This window comes from Arvicanthis niloticus, chromosome 24 (genome assembly GCF_011762505.2).
Source record: "Arvicanthis niloticus isolate mArvNil1 chromosome 24, mArvNil1.pat.X, whole genome shotgun sequence".
Taxonomy (NCBI): Eukaryota; Metazoa; Chordata; class Mammalia; order Rodentia; family Muridae; genus Arvicanthis; species Arvicanthis niloticus.
Genome location: NC_133432.1, coordinates 6,899,102 through 6,924,171, shown reverse-complemented (window position 1 = coordinate 6,924,171; position 25,070 = coordinate 6,899,102). Strand labels below are relative to the sequence as shown.

Here is a 25,070-nt window from a genome sequence, read left to right as displayed (position 1 = left end):
TGTATTATGTATATATGTACATGTGTGTATGTGTGCATGAATGTATGCAGGTAGATATATATGCATGTTCAAAATGCAGTAGCATGTCATATCCATAAGGCTGCATCAGTGGACTCTTCTCCATGCTCCAGCTTTTACTGTCTTCCACCCCTTCCTCTGCAGTGCTCACTAGGCCTTGGATGTCAACACTACCACACTGATGGCCAACACTGATTGTATGTGTAGGGGGCCAAACACACGATCAGATATGATGCATGGCTGGTCACAAATGTGAAAAGGACCTCTGGGTCTGACAGATTCCCTGATCTTCAAACTCTGTCTGCTCAGTGCACATCAACCAATTAGCTTGACTGACATTCACTGGTCAGCAGGACCAGTGTGACTCCCCAATGCATAGGGGTGAGCTCTGCAGGCCCTGCCTCCCCAGCCTCTCTCTGTTACTCTCTTCTCCTTACCCCCACCCCCGCGTACCCTATTTTCTTCAGTGACAATCAGAGGTAGCGATTAAATTAAAACCCAGAAAAAAAAAAAACCACTTAAAATAATTAGAAGGCGCCTGTGTGAGCTCCTCCTTCAGCAGCGTGGAGGTTAACTTCCCGGTCCTGTGGTTTAATAAATTTCATTACTGCTCAAGAGCCAGGCACTTGTCCACACCAACTCTGCACAGCAGATTCACCGGACCTTTGTGAATTGCCTCATAACGCGATTCACCAAATCCCAACATAATTGTGGTCTAATTAGACTGTTCTTGCCATCACTCCTGGAAGACAAGCACCTAAGCTTGCCACTTAAAGCAAGCACTGCTTCCCAGCAGCCTCGTGGGGCTTACAGCCAAACCAACACCCTGGCTGTGCGCAAGTCAAGGGAGTCACAACAGTGCCTACGGCATCAGTGACTGTTGGTGATGAACTGTGACAGTAAAGAAGAAAGCAGTAGCTGGTGCCATAAACCAGATCCCCCTGCTGTTCTGGCAACTGCTGCTCATGTGTAATCTCCAGCAGTACCCTAGGATGGTGTGTTGACTGAATATTTGACCAAAATAGCTTAAAGGACGGTGTGTGTGTGTGTACGCACACACACACATACACACACTTGTGGGGTATCCCATGCATTATGAGGCAGAGGTCACCCTTGGATGTCTTCCTTGGTCTCAGCCTTATTTTTTGATACAGGGTGTCTCAGTGAACCTGAGGCTCACAGATTTAGATAGAACAGCTGAGCAGTGAGCCCCACAGGGATCCATCCCACCTGTCTCTGCTGGGGTTAAAGGTGAACGGTGCTTCACCTGGCTTTCTACATGACAGCCAGGGATCTGAATTTGGGTCCTCCTGCTTGGGTGGCAAACACTTGGCTGGTTGAGTCATGGCCCCAGCTAGGGAAATACACTTGGCCTCATGTCCTCAGAGGGTGATATATGTGGTTCTTGGCCTCCTGTACTCAAGGCAGAACACCACAGAGGTCAGGGATAGGGGTGGGGGTGCCAGAGCCTGTCCCTCACTACTTAGCTGACATGAAGCAGAGAGATGGGGGCTCTGCTATAACCTTGAAAGACTCTCCCTGGTGACATACTTCCTCCAGCTAGTTCCCACCTCCCAAAGTTTCCACCCCCCCCAAAAAAAAATAGCACAGATGTTGAAGACTAAGCGTTCACTCATGAGCGAGGCAGGGGCTGGGAGTTTGGGGGATGTAATTCACATTCAAACTATAACAGATTGGTAGCCATTAACCCAGTGGTTCTCAACCTGTGGGTCGTGACCCCTTTGGGATTGAGTGACCTTTTTACAGAGGGCACATATCAGATATTTACATTATGATTCATAACAGTAGCAAAGTTACAGTTACAAAGTACCAAGGGACATAACTTTATGGTTGGGGGATCACCACAAGGTAAGAACTGTATTAAAGGGTCAGTCACAGTGTCAGGGAAGTTGAGAGCTGCTGCTTTAACTGAGGAAGATGCATCTCAAAAGAGTGACACGAGTCACCCCATGGTCACAGACACTGGGTGACAAGGAAATGACGGTGTGCAAAGCCACCACCTCCTCCTTGTGCCTGTCTGCCGACTCAGGCTGCTGGGATCTCAACTCAAACTCCACTGGGTGTTGACTCGACCCTTCGTCTACCTGATCTCTCTGAGCTTTTGTTTCCTTATGAGCAGAACACAGATAACAGATGCATGACAGACACTGGGGGAGTTCACTGAAGTGACCACAGCACCAAGCTTGGGTTCTCACTGTGCCTCCACGAGGCACCGCTACCACTGCTGCAGAAGATGCCTGTTTATATCCAACGGCAGGCCACCTTCCTGCCCCCTCACTGTAAGACCCCGGTCCTTAAAGGGTCGGTTCCTCCAGGTCTCACCCACCAACTGCATGTTAAAACCTCTCCCAGACCTAACGCTCACTGCAGAGGTCCTATTCTGAGACTCTGTGCCTCTTTCCTTAACCAAAGATGCTGGCGCTCAGTGTTAGTGTTGTGGCCGTTTGGCTAAGAGAGGAGTTGCTTGAAACTGTTCTGTAGGCAGCAGAGCCCCAAAGTCACCTGGCTGCAGCAAATAAAACATTACAACCCTCGAGCCGGGTATACAGCTCATACCTGTAATTCCAGCACTTGAGGAAGCCAGCCTGGGCCACACAGTGAGACCATGTCAAACAAACAAGCAAAAGCCAACGGACAATAAAAAATCAATCACACCCCTTCCTGGGTTTGTGGCCCGCCCATGCCTATAGTTTAAGCTTTTGGAATGCTATGAAATTGAAGGATCACCAGTTTGGGTTCAGGGTAGGCTACAAGACAAGCCTCTGTCTCAAACAACAACAATAATAGTAACAACGACAATAATAGTAACAACAACATTGTCATCCTTCACATAAAAGTTTTCCTTCTGGAAGAAGACAATCCAGTACCAACAGGGTGGTCCCATGGTCACCAGTATCCAGTTTCCCTGCTCTGTTGCTGACATGCAACTCAAATGCATTTCAGCTGCAAGGATTCCCCCAGTAGCAACATGGTTGGGAGGTGTGGGAGGCTACATTGTTACAGCCAACCCTCAAGCAATAAAAAGAAAAGAGACTAGAATTCATGCCAAAAAAGGTACACCAAAATCCATCAAAGAATTTTCCCAGGACCCTCCCTTGTGTCTCACTAGCCTGCTCAGTCTAAAAGGTAGCCAGAAAACCGAGGATTGTACGGCTCCTTTTCTTCTCTTCTTCTTCTTCCTTTCTTTCTTCCTTCCTTCCTTCCTTCCTGTCTGTCTAGGCACACTTAAGCCCAAGATCATGGTGTCTGCCACTAAGGAAGCTGGGGAATGGGCATTTGGAAACCGGGGAGAAAGGACAGACTCTGTCCTTTATGAAGCCCACAGCTTGGGCTGGAGAGATGGCTCAGACATTACATGCACTGGCTGCTCTTCAAAGGGCCCTGGGTTCAACTTCTAGCCCAACTGGTGGCTCACAGTCGTCTGTAACTCAAATTCCAAGGGGGATCTGATGCCCTCTTGTTTTCCCAAACACCAAGCAAGCACTTGTGAGGTACACAGACACACATACATGCAGGCAAAACACACACACACACACACACACACACACACAGAGGCTTTAAACTTTTTAATTAAAAATAAAATAAAATAACCCCACAGCCTGGAAAGAAGGGCCAACTAGTAAATGGACCACCATCATTCAGTGTGATGAGCACAGAGCTGGAGAGGATGCTAAGCCAGGACCAGCCAAGTGAAGACCGAGGTGGGGTGTGTGTGTGTGTGTGTGTGTGTGTGTGTGTGTGTGTGTGTGTGAAAGACAGAGAGGGAGACAGACAGACAGGCAGACAGACAGACAGAGACAGACAAAGAAACAGACCAGGAGAGACAGACAGAGATAGACAAAGAGACAGAGAGACAGACACAGAGAGAGACATAAAAGAGACAGAGAGACAAAGAGAGACAGAGACAGGGAGATTGACAGAGACAGAGAGAGACAAAGAGAAGACAAAAACAGACACATAAAAAAGACAGATAGAGACAGACAAAGCCAGAGACAGACAGACAAAGAAACAGAGGGAGAGATAGACAGACACACAGAGAGACAGAGAGACAGATAGACAGAGAATGAGAGAGAGAGAGAGAGACAGAAGAGCACATCTAGTTCCCAGGAAGATGCCCCGGAGAGCTCAGGGGTGTGGTTAGAGGTTAAGTCCTGGAGGACTGCCCAGAAGAGGAAAGGCTATGACGTTGTCCTGAGGACAGCAGGCAGCCACTGGGCAAACTGGAGCTTGTTGGTCATAGTGGCTGGACCTGAGATTTAGAATGAGCCTGTGCCAGGCATGTGGCACACACACAGAATCCCAGCACTTGGGTGGCCAGGAAGATAAAGGTTTGAGGTCAACCTGAAGTACCTAGTGACCCTGTCTCAAAAGGGAAAAGGAAAAAAAAAACAAACAAACAAAAAACAACAACAAACAAAAAAGAGCCCTCCAGCCCCACGGACAGCAGGCTGGGAAGAGAAGGAGCACTCCAGACAATGAGCAAGTGAGACCTCAAATGAAGTCTCTCTCTGTCTCACTCTCTCTGTCTGTGTCTCTGTACCTCCCTCCCCCCTCTTTCTTCCTGCCTCCCTCCCTCCTTCCTTCTCTCCCTCCCTCTGTCCTGCTCTACCACTGTTAACTCTATATCAAAACCTTTTTATAAATAAATTCAGCTTTTCTTCTGAACTTCTTTTCTGAAATTCTTTTCTATGGCAAAGTGGAGACACCCAGCATCACCTCAGTGGAGACCTCAGGCGGCGGCAGCAGCAGCAGCAGCAGCACAGAAGCCACCATATCTCCCACCCCAAGGGCCCCTGACACTGACAGCACCAACTAAGCAGAGTCTGTGAGGCAAGAAGTGCCTTGCCCATCCCTAAGAATCACAGGCTGTACTTCACAGAGGAGCTGAAGAGAACAGCCACAAAGTCACGTGACCTGCGCCCCCCCACCAGAACTAGCCTTTCTGCTGCCCCTCATTCAGAGTCACTCAGGAGGCAGGGTCATGAATGCGGGGTCTGAGAGATGAAGTCCTGAGGCTGGGGACAATCAGCAAATGACCCAGGGCCACTTCTGCTCTCCTCTAATAAGTGGGTTGAAATGCACACTCGGATCTGTTTTCAGTCAATTCTGGTGTTCATACAATATGCTACCAGCGTCACCCTCTGTGTATGTAGTCGACCTCTGTCTGGGCAATCTTGTCCTAGCAAGAGAGGAAAATCCTCCCTCGTTAGCACCCAGAAGAGAGCTTCAACCTGCACGCTGACAAAGACGGTAACTTGGGAGGGGCTTAATACACACCCTCCTTTTGTCTGAAAAGGCAGTTCAAACTCTGTTGTGATTACCGTTGAGTGAGGTTCAATTATTGTAATAAATAGATCCCAAATTTCCTCTCAGCCGCATTTGCATTTTAATGAATGAGTCTCACCTTCTTGTCAATTTGGCAGCCAGACTAGATTTATTAAGTTATTGTATAAACAGGGCATTCTAAACGCAGGGAATCTCAATGCAAAATAAATGCTCTGACGAGCTGCCGGAACCAGAGCGGCATTATTAACTTGCCCCATCCAGCTTTCCGAATGGGCGAGAGACAGAGGATGGTGTTTTCCATCCTGTCCGCTCTCCCTCACGCTCACCCTGCCCTCCTGAGAGTGGGCCGACAAATCGAGGAATGGGTGAGCCAGCCAGATGAAGTGGGCTCTCTAAACCTCCAGTCTCGGCACCTGGGGAGCACACTGATTTATCTGGTACTCTTTGAAAAGGGTAAAACTGGTTACATGAAATTTTCCCGTGTAGGCGATAACCCCCTCCAGGAGCAGGGCACCCCTGAAGTCTTGTTGCCAGGAGTATCTCTCCAGAGGAAAGTCATCCAGCCTTCTCCACCAAAGCACTCTTGTCTTTATAACCCCATATTTTTTGTAGGCAGAGACAGAAAATGTGAGTGAAAACTGGCAGGACGCAGAGCTGTAACACCATTAAAAGTTGGGTTCTTTTCTTTTGAGGTATGGCTGGGCTATCCGTCCGTGACAGCAGTTAATCCTCTTCTCTCCTTAATGGAGGTTGAACACACACACACACACACACACACACACACACACACACACACGAGTGTGTTCTCATCTCAAGCCTTCTCTCAACTCTCCAGTCTGCAACTTCTTTCAAGAACCACATGCATGTTGAGAGCTGCCCAGTTCCGGTTTCCTTTCAGTCCTGGGAGGCGTTTACGTGACGTGACTTAAGTCAGACACACACACAAAAAGAAAAAAAATGTCATATCATACATCTCTACGCAGGATCTAAACGGAGATGTGGGTTGACTGGGGGCGGGGGGGCGCGTAATGAGGAGCAAAGAGGGGAAACACATAGAGGTGTGTAAAAAGACACATATCTGAGAATCTAGAGATTTAACATGAAGGTTGAGGACTGTAGCCAACTTACAGAAGCAAAGACATTGTACAACAGGAACCATCAAAATTCGGTGTTCCTAGGGGCTGGATTCAGGCTTATTACACACAGAGTGCCCACACAGGGTGGGACTGTCCAACCCAGGAACCTAGAAAGAACTTCGAGATGATGATGTGTGTCAAAACCTTACTTCCGAAGTCCAGCAAGGAAAACGGGTGTCTAATGAGTCAGTCAGACCATTGCTTTCTGGAGAGTTCTGTTGTAAGAAACAAAAGAAAGTAGCTAGGCCAGGGCTGCAGTGGGTTCACTGTTCACCCAGAGATGTGTCCAGAATTCAAGATGGCCATCGTGTTGCTGTGACAAGATACCTGACAAAGATCAGATAATGGCAAAACAGTTTAGCATGGGTTCCTTGTCTCGGAATGTTCCAGTCTGTAGTGGCCAGGAGGGCTTGGTGGATCAGCTTGGTTCCCGGCTGTGGAAGTGTGTGGTCGAGGCTGTCCCCATCACAGCCAACCAGGAAGCAGGGGTGTGTTTAACCTTCCAAGACCCATTTCTAGTGACCGAGAACTAGCTCTGCTCACCTCACAGTGTGTGGATCAAGAGACCAAACGGCAGCATCTCCAGCAGGCAGAGCTGATTAAGACCTAGCAGCACTGAGCTGGGGATGCAGGGTAGTTGGTAAAACCCTGGGTTCCATCTCCAGCACAGCATAAAACAGGGCATGGCCGTGTACGCTGCAACCCAGCATTCAGGAGGTGGAGGAAAGAGGGTCCGGCCATCCTCAGCTACATCACAAGTTCAAGGCCAGCCTGGGATACCTGAGACTCTGTCTTAAAAAACAAAACAACCAACTATTTTATAAACCTAACATCCCGGGCATGGAGGAATCTTACATGTTAATGTTAATGTTAGTTAATGTAAATGTTACAGAAGAGAACTGATATTTTATCTAATAGCCCCACCTTTCTCAGAAAAAAAAGAAACCATTCATTCTTTTGTGTTCCATGCTTTATCTACAGCCCCCCCCCCCCTTTTCTACAGTCTGGGGAAAACGGCTGTTTAATGGCATGTTTTACCATATCTAAAAAGCACACTTCCTCACGTTTTAACATACCCAAACTTGAAGCCAACATATAATCATACCTTCATTTAACAGACATGTTTCCCTGGTTTTCCTCAATACAACAATATTTTGTTTTACAATAGATGAAATTAATTAACTAATTAATCAGCTCTTTCCATGCTGAGGCTGTGTAACAAGCAGCCTCCCCCAAATTCAGTAAGTTTAATAGACATTTTTTTTGTAAGGCGTGGGGCTGTGGGGTCAGGGGATCTGGGCTGAAGCTTCTGGGTTCCTATACACACGTTTCCTACCTTTCTCTCGCTTCTGGGTCTAGTGAGACATGACAGCTGTCAGCTTCTCCTGGGCCCAGATGAGAAAATTCATTCCATACACTTGCACAACAGGGTGTTAACATCCAGTCAACTGAGCAAGTCCCAGTGGGAAAGACATCCCTACCCTGAGCACACAGGATGGGCAAGGGAGAGAGACCTGCTGAGCGATGGCCTAGTCTGCAGTAGACATCGTCTTAGATTGGCAGAACATGACCCCAAAGGCAGAGGGCGAGCCACTGCTTACTACTAGGTTACTAGGGATAACCTGGGCATACCAAGCAGTGGGTGGTACAGAAACGCAACTTCCTGCTGAATTCTGAGCTTGGAGCCTGGAGGTAGAGATAAAGGAGTCTAGGAAGCCGCCCTACTACATCCCTGTTTTCTCCATAGGTTTTAGCATCAGACAGACAGACAGACAGACAGACAGACAGACAGTCAAGTCATCCTTTAGACACAGGGTGTTTAAGAGCACTGGCCACAGAGAAAGTCCAAAGCAGAGAATTTCAGACTCAAGAGACAAAGTGGGGTGTCTGTTTGTGGGGCGCTAAGCTATGAGAGACAACCAGGCGCCTGGTAGAACGAGCTTTTGAACCCCAGAGACCCCTTGGGATGATGGCGTTTAGCTCTGTTCCTGGGCCCCTGGCTCTCTCGGCTTCCACCCTTCACAGCCCCTCCCACAGAGAGAGGGTTATGGCCATCAGGTCATGTAGGAATAGTGCCCCAGCCTCTCCTCATGCATATGAGGCATCCCCCCAAAATCTCAGACCAAGCCAATGGAATCACCTGCTGCTAAAACCTTCACCCACCCCAAACTGTATATATTGAGCTTAATTGAGAAGTAAAAGGGGTGCAAGAATCATCCCTGTTGTCCGAGAGTTTCTGTTGTGAATCCTCCCTCTTCGCCAGCTAGCCGGGGTCCCTCACGGACTCAGCAAGAGCTGTTAACACTGGGCGAGAGATCCACTCCCCACCCCCACCCCCACCCCCCACCCCCACCCCCCACCCCCGCAACCTGTACCACCCGCGGGCAGGGGCTGCAGCAGAGACAACGCTGTTCAGCTGTTTGCACCCTGTCCTCTGCCAAGCCAGAGATTTTGTGGGACCCCATCCAGAGCTGGTTAATACATCTGTTTTTCAAGGCCTTGAAAATAAATGGTACTTTGAAGCCCACCCAGGTGTTGGGGAGATAGCTCAGCAGGTCAGACCTCTTGTTGTAAAAGCATGTGGGCCTGAGTTAAAATCCGGGAACCCACATCAGAAGTCAGGGTAATCTCCTGTCTGTGATGCCAGCCCTGCTGCGGGTGGGCAGAGACAGGCAGATCGCTAGGGCTTCCTGGTTACCAGCCTAGCTCCAGGATCAGTGAGAGAATCCATGCCGAGAAAATAAAATGGAACATGGTAGAGCAGGTCATCTGACATCCTCTGCTGGCCTCTGCACACAGGCTCAACACAGATACATGTGCATATACCACAAATACACACGTGTACACATGTGAACACACATGCACACACATGTTCACACATATACATGCACTGCAAACACATGTACACATACAAGCATACATGTGCACACGCTGCACACATTCATGCATATGTGTACACACTCACACATGTGTACACACATGCACATGCATACACTACAAAAACGTGTACACAGGTGCACACATACACGAAGACGTGCATGTACACAATGTGCACACTGCATACATGCATGCATGTGCACATACATGTACACAATGCACATATGCGTGTGCATGCACTACAAATACACATGTGCACACACAATGCACACGTACACACATATACACACAAATAACACCCCCCAAAAAGTGACAAAGCAAAAATCCCACATGAAGCCATCCCCTCCTTTGCCTTCGAGGCACACACCCCTCCCCCATTCCTCTGCCCTATCCTGGCTGAGCCATGCAGAGTCCTCCCTATTGCACAGCAAGCAGTCCTCTCAGGGGCTTACAATGGACTCTCAGACTCCCATACAGAGAACCTATGTCCCTTGAAAATGCAAGCACCCACCCCATGCAACAGTGAAGAAGTTATGTCTGGCAGAGGAACCTGCATCATACAACATGTCTCTCTGCCTCTGCTCCCTGGCACTGGAGATCATCTCCCTCCACACCAATCCCCTCTTATGTCAGCTAGGGGAGCTTTACACCCCGTGAACCATAAGCAAAAGAACCCCCATAAGTGGATTAAAACCAAAAACTGCTATTTCCCGGCAAATAGCCCCCGTGCTACAAATAACCTAGTAATCAGTACTCAGCAGTAACGAAGAGAAGGAAGGTGTGGGACGCATGCAGGGACTGTGCAGAATAAAATCAAACATCTTTTAAATGGGCCTCTGCAGTATCTAGGGAACGCCTTGGAGCTCGTTCAGTAGTCCCCACCATCTGAAGTTCCAGGAACAGGCTGGTACGTCTGGCATCAAGGCTAGACTCTCCCCTCGCCCGTTCCCGTTCACCTGTCACTTGGGTCCTTCCAGAAGGTGCAGCAGCTGGGATTCCAGCTGCCTTGCCTGGAGATGGGGCTAAAAACTCAGTCGTTTTCCTCAAGTTTACCAGCCTCTGACTCTCAGCCTGTCCCTGGAGCTCTCTAACTTAGAAAGCCCCCACAAACACGCTAAGCACCTTTAGGAGGCACAGTCCCAGCAGCCCGCTAAACCCAGACTCACTTCAGAATGCAGGGCTCCAGGCTTCTGCCTACTCTGTGCTACAGCCCCGCCACGGCAGGCCACCAGCACACCCTGGTCAGCATCTATGCTTTCTGGTTCATCCGTCAGCACTTGAATGGCGTGAATTAGAAAAGGTAAAAACCAGCCCCACCCCACCCCACCCCAACCTCCCAGCGTTTCCCAGGTGGATAGTTACAATTACTCCTGTAAACTGAAAATGCCCCTAGTAACATCTTAATCCTCCTCTGAAAATCAATAGGCATCAGCTTAGCCATGCTGGCGTCTGGTCACAGTAGCGTCCTTTAGTGGTTACTGTGGGAAACGCAGGTTCTAGGGTTTGAACACTTGGTCCCCAGTGGCTGTAGAACATTTAGGAGCCCCGCTGGAGGAAGTGAGTCATAGGGGCGGGCCTTGAGGTTTAATAGCCCATCCCTCCCTCTTGTGCTGCTTCCTGACCATGGATGCCATATGACCAGCCCAGTTCCTGCTCCTGCTGTTACACTTTTCCCCACCGGGAAGCCCTGGAACTGGAAACTAAAATAAATCCATCCTTCCTTCCTTCCTTCCTTCCTTCCTTCCTTCCTTCCTTCCTTCCTTCCTTCCTTCCAATTGCTTCTGCCCAGTACTTTGTCACCGCAAAAAGTAACACAATGTCTGAGATTTGCATCCAAAATTAAACAATACCAGGGTACGATAGTGCAGGCTTGTAATCTCAGAACTCAGAGGCTGAGGCAAGAGAATTCTGAATCCAGGGCCAGTCAGGCCCACACAACGAGAACCCTGAGAAGAGAAAAGGTTTTACTTCAAAAGAGAGGAATCAAACACCACTTATCTCCCAAGAGAGGCTTCCAAACACCCTCTAGTTTGAATTAGGTACCCCCTCCCCGAAAGCCCAGAATGTCCCCTCTCCTCACTCTGTGTAACTGCTGGCCTTTTGTGCCTTTCTCTCCCCTAAAAGGCCATGAGCACCGAAGCCCCCGGGGTCCTGTCCACGGGCCATATCCCCAGTAGACGCCATACATAGGTTGCTTATCAAGAATTTGAAGAACAAATTAATTTCAGGCCCCAACCCAAAAGGTGGTAGTTTACTGTGTTGCCTGACAATACCTCAAGCAGAGGGGTGGACAAACGGACAGAGGGACAGACAGATGCACACACTCATGCATTCCTTCTTCTTCTGCAACTCACAGCTATCAGATCCTATCTCTGGGTAAAGAGGGGGAAAGGGAAGGAGGTGTGGCTGTAAGGCCCGGCTCTCCTCCCAGCAAGCCAGCATCAGGGCTGATCAAGAAGCTGCAGCTGAGTTGGCAAAGAAAGTCAAGTCCCAACACAGGTCACTCGGTACTGCAGGCACCAACACCTGACAACTTAGATGCCTAAGCAAAGCCCATAAATGTACGTGTGCAAGTTGAAGAGAGGGAAGCCTTGGCCAGACCCCAGCCCCTGTGTGCCACCTGCTGTGCCGTCAATAATCATGAATGAGTCCTTCTGAAGGCCTGGCACTGTCCAGTTCTTCCTGTGCATTAAAATCCTCTAATCCTGTGGACTGTGAATTGTGTGGCATGCATAGGTGTGTGTGTGTGTGTGTGTAATTGGTACTCTCTGTGAGTGTGCATGTCTGTATGGTTGGTACTCTGTGTGCATGTGTGTGGTTGGTATTCTGATTGGTACTTTGTGTGTGTGTGTGTGTGTGTGTGTGTGTGTGTGTGGTTGGCACTCTGTATGTATGCAATTGGAACTATGTGTGTGCATGTGTGTGTGTGATTGGTACCGTATATGTGTATGGTTGGCGCTCTGTGTGTGCATCTTGGTACTGTGTGTGTGCATGTATGTGTATGGTTGGCACTCTGTGTGATTGGTACCATGTGTGTGCATGTGTGTGTGTGGTTGGTACTGTGTGTGTGATTGGTACTATGAGTGTGTATGTGTATATAGTTGGTACTGTGTGTGTGCATGTGTGTATGTGTGGTTGGTACTGTGTGTATGTGTGTGGTTGGCACTCTGTGTGTATGCATATGTGTGTGGTTGGTACTTTGTATGTGTGGTTGGTACTGTGGGGCGGTTGGTACTCTGTGTGTGTGTGTGTGTGTGTGTGTGTGTGTGTGTGTGTGTGTGTGTGGTTGGTTGGTACTGTGGGGCAGTTGGTACTGTGTGTGTGTGTATGGTTGGTACTGTAGGGCAGCTGGTACTCTGTGTGTATGTGTGTGTGTGCGTATGTGTGGTTGGTACTGTGGGGTGGTTGGTACTGTGTGTGTGTGTGTGCACACTTCCATACTAGTGTGTATGCCTGTGAGTTCCATTCATGTGGAGGCCTGAGGTCTTCTGTAGTCATTCTTCATCTTTATTTTTGGAGGCAGGGTCTCTCCCTCCAGCTGTGGTGCACCAATCAGCTTGACTGGCTGGCCAATGAGCTTCAGGGATCTGCCTATCTCACCACGCCCACCCCCACCCCCCCACCCCACCCCCCGCAAGAACAGGTGCCACCTCTGGTCTTTTTACATGGAGTCCTAACTCAAATCTGCACACTTGAGTAGCAGGCACTTTACCCACTGACTTGCCTCCCTGGCCTGGACTCTGAATCTGTGTCTCCTCATAGCATCCTTAGCAGGCCCAGGGTAGAAAGCACAGTCCATAAATCAAGTCGGAGGCATAACATAGCTTCCCAGGGATTAAATGATGTATCTCGAGTCTTCAGTCAAAGACAGATACACAACTCAAGCTGGGGTCTGTCTGTCTGGAAATGTGAGACAGGAGAGAATATTCATTACTTCAGAGACAGTCTGAGGAAGAAACGCTCTAATTTGGCTCACAGATTCATTCCATCGTGGCAGGGATGGCCAGACAGAGTTCAGCTCAGTCGCTGGTCCTGTGAGACTCTCAGCTGACCAGGAGACAATGGTTGGAAGCAGAACCAGAAGCTGGAGAGAACTTTCAAAGGTCCCCTGTCATGACCCACTTCTTCCAGCTACTCCCTCATCTCAGAATCCCCACAGCCTCCCAGAGTCACACCAGCAGCTGGAGCCAAGGAGCAGCCTGTGGGGGACATGTCACACTCAAGGGTCCTATCCTGTGGGCTTGATTGTGGTGCCCTTTGATTGATGCAAAGACAGACGGTTATTGTCCTGATATGTTTAAGAATTTATCTTTGCTATTTCCCTCCCACCTTACCCCTCTCCCTCCCTCCTCCTGCTCCCTCCCCATCCTGTTCTTTCTCCTTCAGCTTCCTGATCCAGTGTGTGAAGATAGGCCGCGGTTACTTCACCATACTGCGAGAGGAAAATGCCATGAAAAAGCAGCAGCAGCAGCTCCAGAAGCTGCAGGAGGAAGAATTAAACAAGTTCCAGCCGGCCAAGAAGTTCTCGGATATCCACTGCAGGGACACCTTGCTGACGTAAGTGGGCAGCGGCCTCGGGAGACACAAGGTGCTGAAGGCTAGCTCTGGGCGGCTCCCCTTCCCCAGGCTGGCACTCAATGCCTTCCTCAGCCCAGCCTAGGCATCCTAGCCATCTCCACTCTCCAACATTGAATGGAGAATCTTCTGCTGCACACTCCACTCTCCTCTCTGGTGGTAGCGAGAGGGACAGAGGAAAGCTTGCTGGTTCCCGTATGCATCTCACTCCCCGTCTTTTCCACATCTTCTTCTAGCCCATCCCTCCCCACATCCTCCTCCAACCAAAGCTCTGCTCCATATTCAATAGCCATCTTCAGTGCTGCCTTCCCCTGGTTTTTCTAGCCAACCACATGCCATGCCATTTGGTCTTCATAGCGTGTGCCTGCGCTAACTCATTTTATCCCAAATCAGTGTCTCCGTTCTGTACCACCAGTTGCAGCCCATAGTTCGACACGCTGCGGGTACACAGAAGAGTCTGACTTCTGAGTAAAAGCACTTCTCTTCCATGACGCCTATCTCTCAGCTGGGAGAGGACGATCCGCAGGCCAGTCCTTTCTGAGATGCTCACACAGACAAAACAGCGAGAGGAACCATAGCACCAAGCACAGCAGTAGGGATGAGGGTTTGCTCTGTGGTGTGTCTACAAAACAGGAATCTATCAGCCGCATTGGAGAGATGTAGAAACAGGGACTACAGTGCCCGCTGCTTTTCCCAACCTTGTTAGTTAGAACATCCCCAGTCGCAAACTCTGTGCAAACAAAACCTACCGGCTTCACCAGTCAGTTATTACAAACCAAGGTCCCAGGAGACTCGGCTTGCGTAGACAGTCCATGCACAGCACACGCAGGCAATAGAGAGACGGCTAAAGCAGACAGGGAGAGGCAACAGGAACCAGCTGCAGCGGCAACCAGTTAGCAGATCTCACCCTAGCAACCCACAGAATCTCCTGGAGGACATGCTGGTTATCTCGGCTACCCAGAAAGCTGAGACAGCAGAGTTGAAATACCCTGAAAATGTGTGTGTGTGTGTGAATACATACATATATACACAGACACCAATATATATGTGTGTGTGTATATATATGGGTATATATGTGTGTGGATGTGTAGGTGTGTGTATAGACACATATATACATACACAAAACCCCCCAACCAATATATGTGTATGTGTGTGTATACACACACATATACTTAGACCCCAACATATATAGAGAGTAATTATATATGTATATATATATGTATACATATATATATATACAGACAGACATATATGTGTGTGTATAGATAGATAGATAGATAGATAGATAGATAGATAGATAGATAGATAGATATAGATATGTGGGGGTAAATACATAAACTCCAAGCAATATATATATTGTGTGTATATATACACACACATATATATACAGTCTCCAACCAGTATATGTGTGTGTACACACACACATATATAATAAACAAGTATTACCTGGAGTGATTTTTAAACCACTAGTGTCCAGATGACATCCAAGCCAGCTATAACGGGCTCTGTCGTGGGTAGGGAAGTTACATGTTCACAGCATTTCAGCATTTTTAAAGTTTCCCTCAGTGATTCCAACATGAAACTATGATTGAGCAAATTTCCTCTACGTCATTCCCTAAATTCTGTCATCAGGGCATTAACTTAAAGAAAGACTGATGTGCACATCCTACACAAAGGAGAGTTCCTATGGGCAGATTCCTACCACGTGTGACCTTTGTATGGCTTACTTCACTTAGGGGTCAGAGGACAGCAGGGTCCAACATTCCAGGTGACACCCACTGTGGAACTGTCTCAGCCTCCTCTGAGCCTTCTCCTTGGTGCTATGCCAGAGTGGATGACAAGTGTCCTCCGATGAAAGCACCGTACATGCTGGTTAGAGGTTCTGGTGCCCATGCTGGTTAAGGCTAAACAACTTCTACCGAAATTTCAATGGCCACTTACCACCCTTAAATTTTCCTCTTTAATTTTTTTTTTCCATTTTGTCTAGCATTTTTAAATTGCTTTCATCCAAAATGTTGTTCAAGCTAAGCTGGCTGTCATTCATTCATCATTTATGAGCCATTTATTCAATCTGAGATGAGAGAACAATATTTATGATTTACAGCCCCTCATCAACACTTCCTACCCCACAAAACTTCTGAATGGCCATGACACACTCAGCCCAGAAAGCACCAGGAGGGATAGCTTAGTTGTCACAGCAGTGAGCAGGACTGCCTTTCAGAAGCAGGCTGAGAGTAGCCAAGCAGAGAGCTGAGGGAGCCCTCCTCATGAGGAGAGGGAGACAGAAGGCATACTTTCAGGAGTTTTTGCCTCATGGTGTGAGATATGACCAGAAGATTTTCACAAAACATCAGTGGTTTCTTTATCAAGTCTTGGACCAGGTTCAAAGAAGACAGGAGAGTAGAAAGAGAATCTCTTGCTCTCTTCCCTGGCTGTGAGAAAGTACCCTGGACAAGAGCAAATGACAAGAGAAAGGGTTTCTGTTTGGGCTTGGCTTAGTTTAAAATTCTAAAGGGACTCATTCCACCGTGGTGGGAAAGCATAGAGACTGGATCAGGAAGCTGCCTGGTCATACAGCACCTGCACTCAGGAAGTAGGGGTGAGCAGGACACAGATCTGGTCTGTGAAGGCTCTAAGCCCACCTCCAATGCCCCAGTTCCTTCAGCAAGGCTTCTCTTCCTCCTCCTCCTCTTCCTCTTTTTCCTCCTCCTCCTCTTCCTCCTCCTTCTGTTTCTCCTCCTCCTCTTCCTCCTGTTCCTCCTCATCCTCCTGTTCCTCCTCCTCCTCCAACAACCACCACCACCACCACCATCCCCAAACAGCACCACCAGCTGGAGGCCAAGAGTTCAGACATGCAGGCCCGTAGGGGCCCTTCACTGGTTAAACTACCACAATCTGAGGAATTCTTATCATGTACCTAACTGTGAGGTACTGAAAGATGTAGACACACAGTACCCTGAACCCCACTCTACCTATCCCTTTCAGTCTAAAGAACAAACAGGAATCTAGAAGGAAAAACAAAACACATCCAGAGAGTGGAGGCTCGGTCAGGGCCATAAGGCTGATGGATCACTGCGTGCGATGCCAAGACATACAATGATGACACAGCAGAACTGGTCCATCAGGAAGCCCTGGTATCCAGCGTATGTCATTAGGGCAGTACTGTGTTTTCTTTCTTTAAAATGCCTTCACCTAGTTGTCATATACAGACCATGTGTGTTCATAGGGTACAGTGTGGGATCTCAATGACTCATGCAATATGCAGTGGCTGGACTGGGATCATTACTGGGCCTATCACCTCAGGCACATTGCATAGAGAAGATTCAGAGCTGGCTCCATTCACGCCACCGAAGCATGCAGCCCTAAGTCATCAATCGCAATCTCCTGCTGCTGTGGAAGTTGCAGCCTTACTTACCCCAGGATAAAAAGAACAAAAGTTCTCCCTCCATTTTGTAGAAACTGTCCTCTAATGAAAAAGCCACCTGTGGTGGTTTGAATAGTTAGGTTCCCACAGACTCACGTGTTTGAATGCTTGGCCCGACCGGCAGTGCCATTATTAGGAGGTGTGGCCTTGCTGGAGGAAGTGTGTCACTTTGGGGGTGGGCCTTGAGGTCTCCTATACTCAAGCTCCACCCAATGTGGAACAGAGTCTTCTTCTGATGCCTATGGATTAAGATTTAGAACTCTCAACTCCTTCTCCAAAACCATGTCTGCCTGCATGCTACCATGCTGCTTGCCTTGATGACAATGGACTAAACTCTGGAACTGTAAGCCAGCTCCAGTTAAGTGTTTTCCTTTATAACAGTTGCCTTGGTCGTGAGGTCTCTTCACAGCAATGGAAACCCTAACTAAAATAGAGTTGGTACCAGGGACTAGGGTATTGCCATGATAAGCCAGACTATGTTTTTGTTTCAAGGAATGTGGATTTGGGGACTTCGGATTTGGAAATCAGTGGAATGCTTTAAGTGGGACTTAATGGATTATTTTAGTAGGGATATGGAAGACATTGATACTGAGGGTGATTTGAACTCTGGAGGCCTGGCTCAAGGGTTTTCATAAAAGAATTTTAGTATTCTATAGATAGAGATTGTTCTTGTGGTATTTTTGGTAAAGACTGTGTCTGCATTTTGCCCTTGTCTGAAGGGTCTATCAGAGGTTAAGGTGAAGAGATTTAGATTAATTGCATTGACAAAGGAAATCTCAAACCAGCCTAGCAAAGACTCTGTCCTGTGGTTCACTCTAATGAGGAGTGTTTTGATGAAACATAGCAAGCTTAGAAAGAAAAGATACAAAGCATGTGGTTCAAGGATTAAAGGAGAATGGAGCTAAATCCTGTGTTCATTGATATTAAATGAATTAAGGGAGTAGCAACCTCAGGGCAAGACCCCACCAGGCTAAGCTTCCGTTTTATGAAAATGAATTAAAGAAAAGCTTAGGTCCAGGTGAGGTGACTAAGGATGCTCTAACTAATGACATTGGGAAAACCAATGGACATCTTAGGACTCAGGAAAACAGAGGCATGCGGAATTCTGAGTTCAAGGCCAGCCTGATCTACAGAGCAAGTTCCAGGACAGCCAAGCTTAGGCAGTGAAGGAAACCATGGAAAACAGAAAGCTGGTGAAGATGTAATTGAACAAGGGGGCCATGCTCCAGCCCCAGCAAGCAGCTTTGGCCATATAGTTACAGATTCAGAATCAAGGATGGAATTTCCTTCCAAAGGAAAGCCACTGAAGCTAGAAATGTGGCAGGGTGCTCCTGCGTGGAGCACTAAAGAGGCCATGCGTAAAAGGGGTTCTGTGACTAAGTAAAGCTGCCGAGGCCAGGCATGTGGCAAGGGTGTTCCTGCATAAGGGCCCAGAGAAGCCATTGTGTGAGGCTGTGAGGGTGAAACCTGGACTGCCTTGGAGACCCCAAGATGGTAGAGATGCCAGAGCATGGGATGTCTCCTGAGGAAAGCTGCTGACAGGGAATGGAACCAACCCAAGAGCATGAAGTGTGTTGCAGTCAACAAAAAATGAAAGGCATTGGAGATCTGAAGAGCATTTTGACGTCACACATGGAGGATTCAGAGTTTCGAGTTTGCCCAGCTGGTTTTTGATCTTCCTTTGGTCCAGTATTTCCTCACTATGTTCCCTGCCCTGTGTTTTGAAAATGTATATATCCTATGGTGTTGAAATATGTGACTTGCTTCTTGATTTTGATTTTATAGGGGATTACAGTTACAAGATTGCATAAATCTTTGAACTTTGGACTTTTAAACAATGTCGAGACTGTGATAGACTGTGCAGATTTTTGAAGTTGGATTAAATGTATTTTGTATTATATTATAGCTGCGAGCCTATGGAAACCATTGAGTGGAACATGATTTGAATAGGGATGGCCCCCATAGACTCACATGTTTGAGTGCTTGGCCCTTAGGAAGTGGCACTATTAGAAGGCATGGCCCTGTTGGAGTAGGTGTGGCCTTGGAGTAGGTGTGGCCTTGGAGTAGGTGTGGCCTTGCCTGAGGAGGTGTGGCCTTGTTGGAGGAGGTATGGCCTTGTTGGAGGAAGTATGTCACTGTGGGGGTGGGGCTTTAAGGTCTTCTATGCTTAAGCTCTGCCCAGTATGGAACAGTTTCTTCTTGATGCCTGCAGCTCAAGATATAGAACTCTCAGCTCCTTCTCCATCACCATGCCTGCCTGGATGCTGCCATGCTTCCCACCATGATGATAATGGACTGAACCTCTGATCCTGTAAGCCAGCCCCAGTGAAATGTTTTCCTTTATAAGAGTTGCCCTGGTCATGGTGTCCATTCACAGCAATGGAAACCCTAACTGAGACACTACCCAGCCTGTACCAAATAAGGAGAGAAAAATGTTGAAGAGGCTTCATTGAATCCACACCTTTCTCTGGTCCTTTGCCATTCCCCCTGGGTATGCAAGACATGGTTTATTTAAAGTTTAATAAGTTTATACTTATTCCTTTCTACGGTCCTGTTAGTCTTATCTGGCAGGGTCTCTGAGCTGGACAAGACCAGTTATTAAAATAAATGGCTGCCCACTCCATGAATGCAGCAACAGATGCAGGGCTGGGGCTTGCTTTATGAATTGGCATTAAGAGACTGTCCACAGCAAGACCTGGAGTTGAGTCCTGACTCCACTGTACAACTGCTGGACTTTGCAGCTCGCTGGACCTCTCTGAGCCTCCATGTACTCCAGCCCTACGGATGGAACCGAATGCCCATGCTTGCTATGAGGAGTCCATGAAATGAAACAGCGCAGGTCGAAGCTTATACAACACGCTCGGCTGTCGGCGACTAGAACCCAACAAAGTGGTTTTGACCTCTCCGGGTCTCCTTTAGCTAACCTCCTTATATTTTTTGGCCCCCAAATCATATTTTCCACAGAGATACGCATCGCATATCTAAGAGCCTGCCTTCTACAAATATGGTTCCAATGTAGAGGTCTTAAGAATGCACGTGTTCTTTTATTGGTTCTTGCTAACCAAGCACATGACCTTTTGCTTTTACAAAGCAGAGGTCACACATATACACAGACACATACATACATATATACATACATACATATATATATACATACATACATACAATCACACATATACACACATACATACATACATATACACATATCTATACACACTCATACACACATACACAGAAACATAAACACACACAAATGCATTCATGCACACACACACACACCTCAGGATCTAAGTGACTGCAGGCAAAAGCTTTAAGTCTGACAGATTAGGTAAGGAAGAGGGAAAATCAAGCATGTACCACAGATTCTTGCCTGTGAGCCGTCCCTGCCACTATGCTCAATGACCTTGTTTTTCAGCCTCAGATTCAGGCCAAAAAAAAAAACGTTGGGGGAGTGGAATTTGTCTTATTATTGGAATCAAGAGAAGGCATCAAACCAGGGACTTGGGAGTGTGAGGTCTGGGTTGACTCTGTTTTCCTCGGTGAGACACGGAACATGTAACCATGTTCAGCAGGACAGAACGAAGAGATGTATTTGCCAATGAGGGTTTATTTTTCCTCCTAGTTTGTTTGTTTTTCAGCTCCAGTGTCAAATAAGGAGTCAATGCCCACGGAAACTGGGGCACCTAGATTCTGGGGCTATCTTTTAATTAGCTCTCTGACCCAAGGATTGTCCTCAGATTCATCAGAGGAAGGTGCTTGGTCCTCACGTGCCAGCACAACCTCAGAGGAAGCTAGGGTAATCTTTTTAAAGGAGAAATTGCTCCCAACAGAACTCTCTCAAGGGCATCCTTTCCTCTGTGGAAAAAAGAAAACTCTGGGTAGAGTTCACAGGCCCAGACAGCCTTGCTCGTGGCTTGCTGCTCCTGCCTGTGCTCACTGCCTCCCCCTACCCCACTGACCACATGCCCCCTGAAGCTCTCCCTAGTACCAGCCAGTCCTCCCTTCTACTTGTCCGGTCAATTCCATTTGACCCTCAGATTCCAGTTCATTATTTCCGTCTGTCCAGTTCATTCCTGCAGCCGTGAAATGCTTACTCCAAAACACACTAACTCAAAGCAACAACTACAGCTTTCCCAGATCTGGGATCAAAGGAGAGAAGTTATCCCTCCAGTCAGGGCGGCTCAAAGTAGGTGGCTCCCTCACACCAGCCTGGCGCCTCTCCCTGTGGCACACTGTCTTTGCAGGCTGAGGGATCCCTCATAGAGTGGATGTCCACAGCATCCCAGGAGGCAAGGAGGAAAGGCCGCTCACTCTTGAATCCGGTGGGACATCACTTTTGCAAATTCTAATGAGTCAACCCGCCACAGAGCCAGGATCCAAGGATGGAAGCGTATTGGGACCCATCTCTCATTTGTCCCTTGTAACTGTCATGACGCCCTCAGGGGATTACAGCCAGTGTTCAGCTGGAAACTCTGAGCATTTTCCCTATACACACCTAGCCCCATTGTGCGCTTGGTTATGCCCACCCCTGACCCTCACGAGACTGTAAGTCTCAGGAGGGGAAAGGGTGGGTCGGCCTCCTTCCTTGCTACACCCGCTGCCCCTGCACAGAGAAGATATTCAGTAGCTACTGTGAGAGTCAATGAACCAAGGGCCCATCCTGTAAGAAAAGCACTTAGATGGGGCTCCTGGGTAATCAGAGCTTCAAGGGAACAGGAGAGTGAGAAACCAGGGGTGCCCAAGCCTGGGGTACATGACCCGAGAGAAGGCAGTGACTCCCAAGCCTGGGGCACATGACCCCAGCGAAGTGGGGAGCCATTCCCAATCTTCAGCTGCTACTGATACCCAGTGGAGATATGGCCCAGAGTGACCGGCATTTTTAAGGTCTTAAAAACCAAACATTTACAAGAAATGTCTAAAACTTGAAACAGGGGTAGTTGATTAAGTTGTACACACACACACACACAGAGAGAGAGAGAGAGAGAGAGAGAGAGAGAGAGAGAGAGAGAGAGAGAGAGAGAGAGACAGATTAAAACACACCTGCAGGCTGAATTCAGTTAGAAGACACCTATGATGCAGGAATATTTGAAAGAATACCATTTTCTGTAACTGAGACAACTTCCTCTGTGAGAGACACGGGGTGGGGGGCACTGAAATGTGGTCTCAAAAATATCCTTCGTAGAATGGAGTCAGAAAGCGTGCTAGTCAGTCTTGGTTATCAACCTGACTGAACCGAAAAACACCTTCAAGGTGTATAGCGTCTACCTCGGCCTGTGTCTGGGAGAGGGTTTCCAGAGAGGACCCTGGGTGTGAGCCACACAATCCTACAAGCTGGGAGTCTGAGCGAGCAAGTCAACACAGGTTTCTTTCTCTCCCCCCTTCCTCCCTCTCCCCCTCGCTCCCTCTCCCTCTCCCCTTCTCTCCCACCATATCCCCTCTCTCGCTCCCTCCCTCTCCTTCTGGAGGAGGCCTTCCTACACCTGGTGTCTCAGAAACAAGGAATTTACCTTTTTGTTTATTTTCTTGTCTCCTCTGGTGGGGCGAGCCTTGTTTTCTTTTCAGTGTGCCGTGCTCACCGATTACCTCTAGAATTCTCACCCAGCACACTGGCATGACTGCCAGGCACCCCGTAGGTGCCCAGCACCCCGTGTCAAGCCCTGACATAGATGAACCTCAACGCTGCTTCCTCCATCCAACTCACTCCACTCCCCCTTCTGCTCTTCCCCTCAGTACCTACGACTACGACAAGATAAAGAAGCTGGAGGCCGGTGTCATCATCCGCCCGTTCACGCCCATCCACAGCTGTATCATGGCGCCCTCCCTGCCTGAGTCTCATGTGTAAGCAGGCCCTATCTCCGCATAGCTTTGCTGGGTCGGGAATGGGGAGAAAACTAAAACGACCCCGAGAGCTAACGCATCAGGAGCCCTTAAGTTGCTCCTTTGTCCCCTTGAAAGGGACAAGGGGCTTGGAGCCAGCAAAACTGGCTCATTAAAAACAAAAACAAAACCCAGAATAGACAGAGTGGATATGATAGGTTAGACCACATCAGCAAGTATGCAGGGCCGGAGTTATCCCTTCCCTCACCAAGCCAGACACTCAAACACCAAATAATTTGCCAAAGATAAAATCTGTCTTGAGCTCTCTATGCAGAGTTTGTACAAAATCATCGTCGTCGTCATCATCTCAGCTGAGGCTCAGGGGTCATGATCCCTTACCCCCCAAGACTCAGAGAGCTATTTCCCACAAGCCCCTGCGGGCCCATGCCTAAAGGCATGATCTCCCCATCCCATGGTACTCAGAGACTAGCCAACCTTCCAAAGAGCAGGCTCGCTTTCCAGAAACCTTGACATGTGGTCCCTCTCGTGTCTGCTCCAGAGCCACAAGTCCACAGCTCTTCACTGGGAAACGTTCAGGCAAAGATAAGCTTCTCGCCTCGGCACCGCTGCAGTCTGGAGACTGAGAGAGCCTCCTTGTGAAGGGCTCTGCTGTGTCCCACTGGGTATTTAAAAGTAGCATCCTGGGCCTCCGCCCAGCAGATGTCAACAGCACCCCTCGGCCAACAAGCCGTGACCACCGCGGATATCTGCAGGCAGACGCGCGCACGGACGCACGCACGCACGCACGCACGCACGCACGCACGCACGTCCCCTCAGTCCAAAATTGCACATGCCCTCCACCCTCACCCCCGAAAACCTCTGCCTTGGGGCAAGGCATTCACAGTGCTGCCATACATTTCTAGATTTACTGTGGGCCCACAAGTCTTTGCAGTAAGAATTGCCACTCTGTAGACACCACACGCACTGAACCCCCACCCCCACCCCCACCCCCACCCCCACCCCCACCCCCACCCCCACCCCCACCCCCACCCCGGTGTCTCCTTGTCCCTCTCTGCAGAAGAGAAAGCAGAAGAATCCTAAGAACAAGGGCCTCGATGCCCAAGGCTTCTCAAGGCAAAGGCTCACAGGAGGGTCAACCGCCCTCCGCCATTCCCTGGAGCAAGTTGGTCAGAATTGCAGAATGCACAGAGAGGGAGGGAAAGGCTCGATCTCCTGATAAGATGAGGTAGCAAAGTCAGAGCACAGAGTATCATACTGAAGAGTGAGGAGAAACTGGGTATTTTAAAGACTTACTTTTACTACTTTTAAATTGTGAGCATATGTGTAGCTGGTGTGTGTGAGAGTGGGTGTATATGCCTGTATCTGTGTGTATATGTGTATGTGGGGGCTATGTGTCTGTGTATATGGGTGTATGTAGGGGGTGTATGTGGGGGTGTACATGTGTGTGTGTGAGTATATGTGTATATGTGTATATGCGTGTCTGTGTGTGTATGGGTGTATATGTGTATGGGGATATGTGGGAGTGTACATGTGTGTGTATGTATGGGTATATTTGTGCCTGTGAGTATATGTGTATGTGTGTGTATGCGTGTGTCTGTGTGTGTATGGGTATATATGGGAGTATGTGGGGGTGTACATGTACGTGTATGTATGGGTGTATATGTGTATATGTTTGAGTATATTAGGGTATCTGTGTATAGGTAAGTATGTATAAAGGTGTATGTGTGGGTGTCACATGTGTGTCTATGTGTGTGTGTGCGTGTGTGTGTGTGGGTGCATGTCTGTGTGTATGGGTATATGTGTCTATGTGTGTGTGGTGTGTATGTTGAGGTATATATGTGTGTGTATGTGTGGGTGTGTATGTATGGATGGATCTGTGTGTGTGTGGTATGCCC

General features: G+C 48.4%; 1 protein-coding gene and 1 long non-coding RNA gene across 5 annotated transcripts in view; one reads left to right on the top strand and one right to left on the bottom strand.

The window, feature by feature from the left end:
• Positions 1-23,899, bottom strand: part of LOC143437648 (uncharacterized) — a 34,229-nt gene extending 10,330 nt beyond the window's left edge. For both annotated transcript variants that reach the window (XR_013106998.1, XR_013106999.1), the window contains exon 1: positions 23,650-23,899. This is a non-coding gene — a long non-coding RNA (uncharacterized LOC143437648). The remainder of the gene's footprint in view (positions 1-23,649) is intronic.
• The window catches only part of Ccdc60 (coiled-coil domain containing 60), a 161,238-nt gene that overhangs the window by 96,209 nt on the left and 39,959 nt on the right, over positions 1-25,070 (top strand). For all 3 annotated transcript variants that reach the window (XM_076922566.1, XM_076922567.1, XM_076922568.1), the window contains exons 3-4: positions 13,725-13,895; positions 23,068-23,175. In XM_076922566.1, the coding sequence (XP_076778681.1) occupies positions 13,725-13,895; positions 23,068-23,175 (279 nt within the window). The remainder of the gene's footprint in view (positions 1-13,724; positions 13,896-23,067; positions 23,176-25,070) is intronic.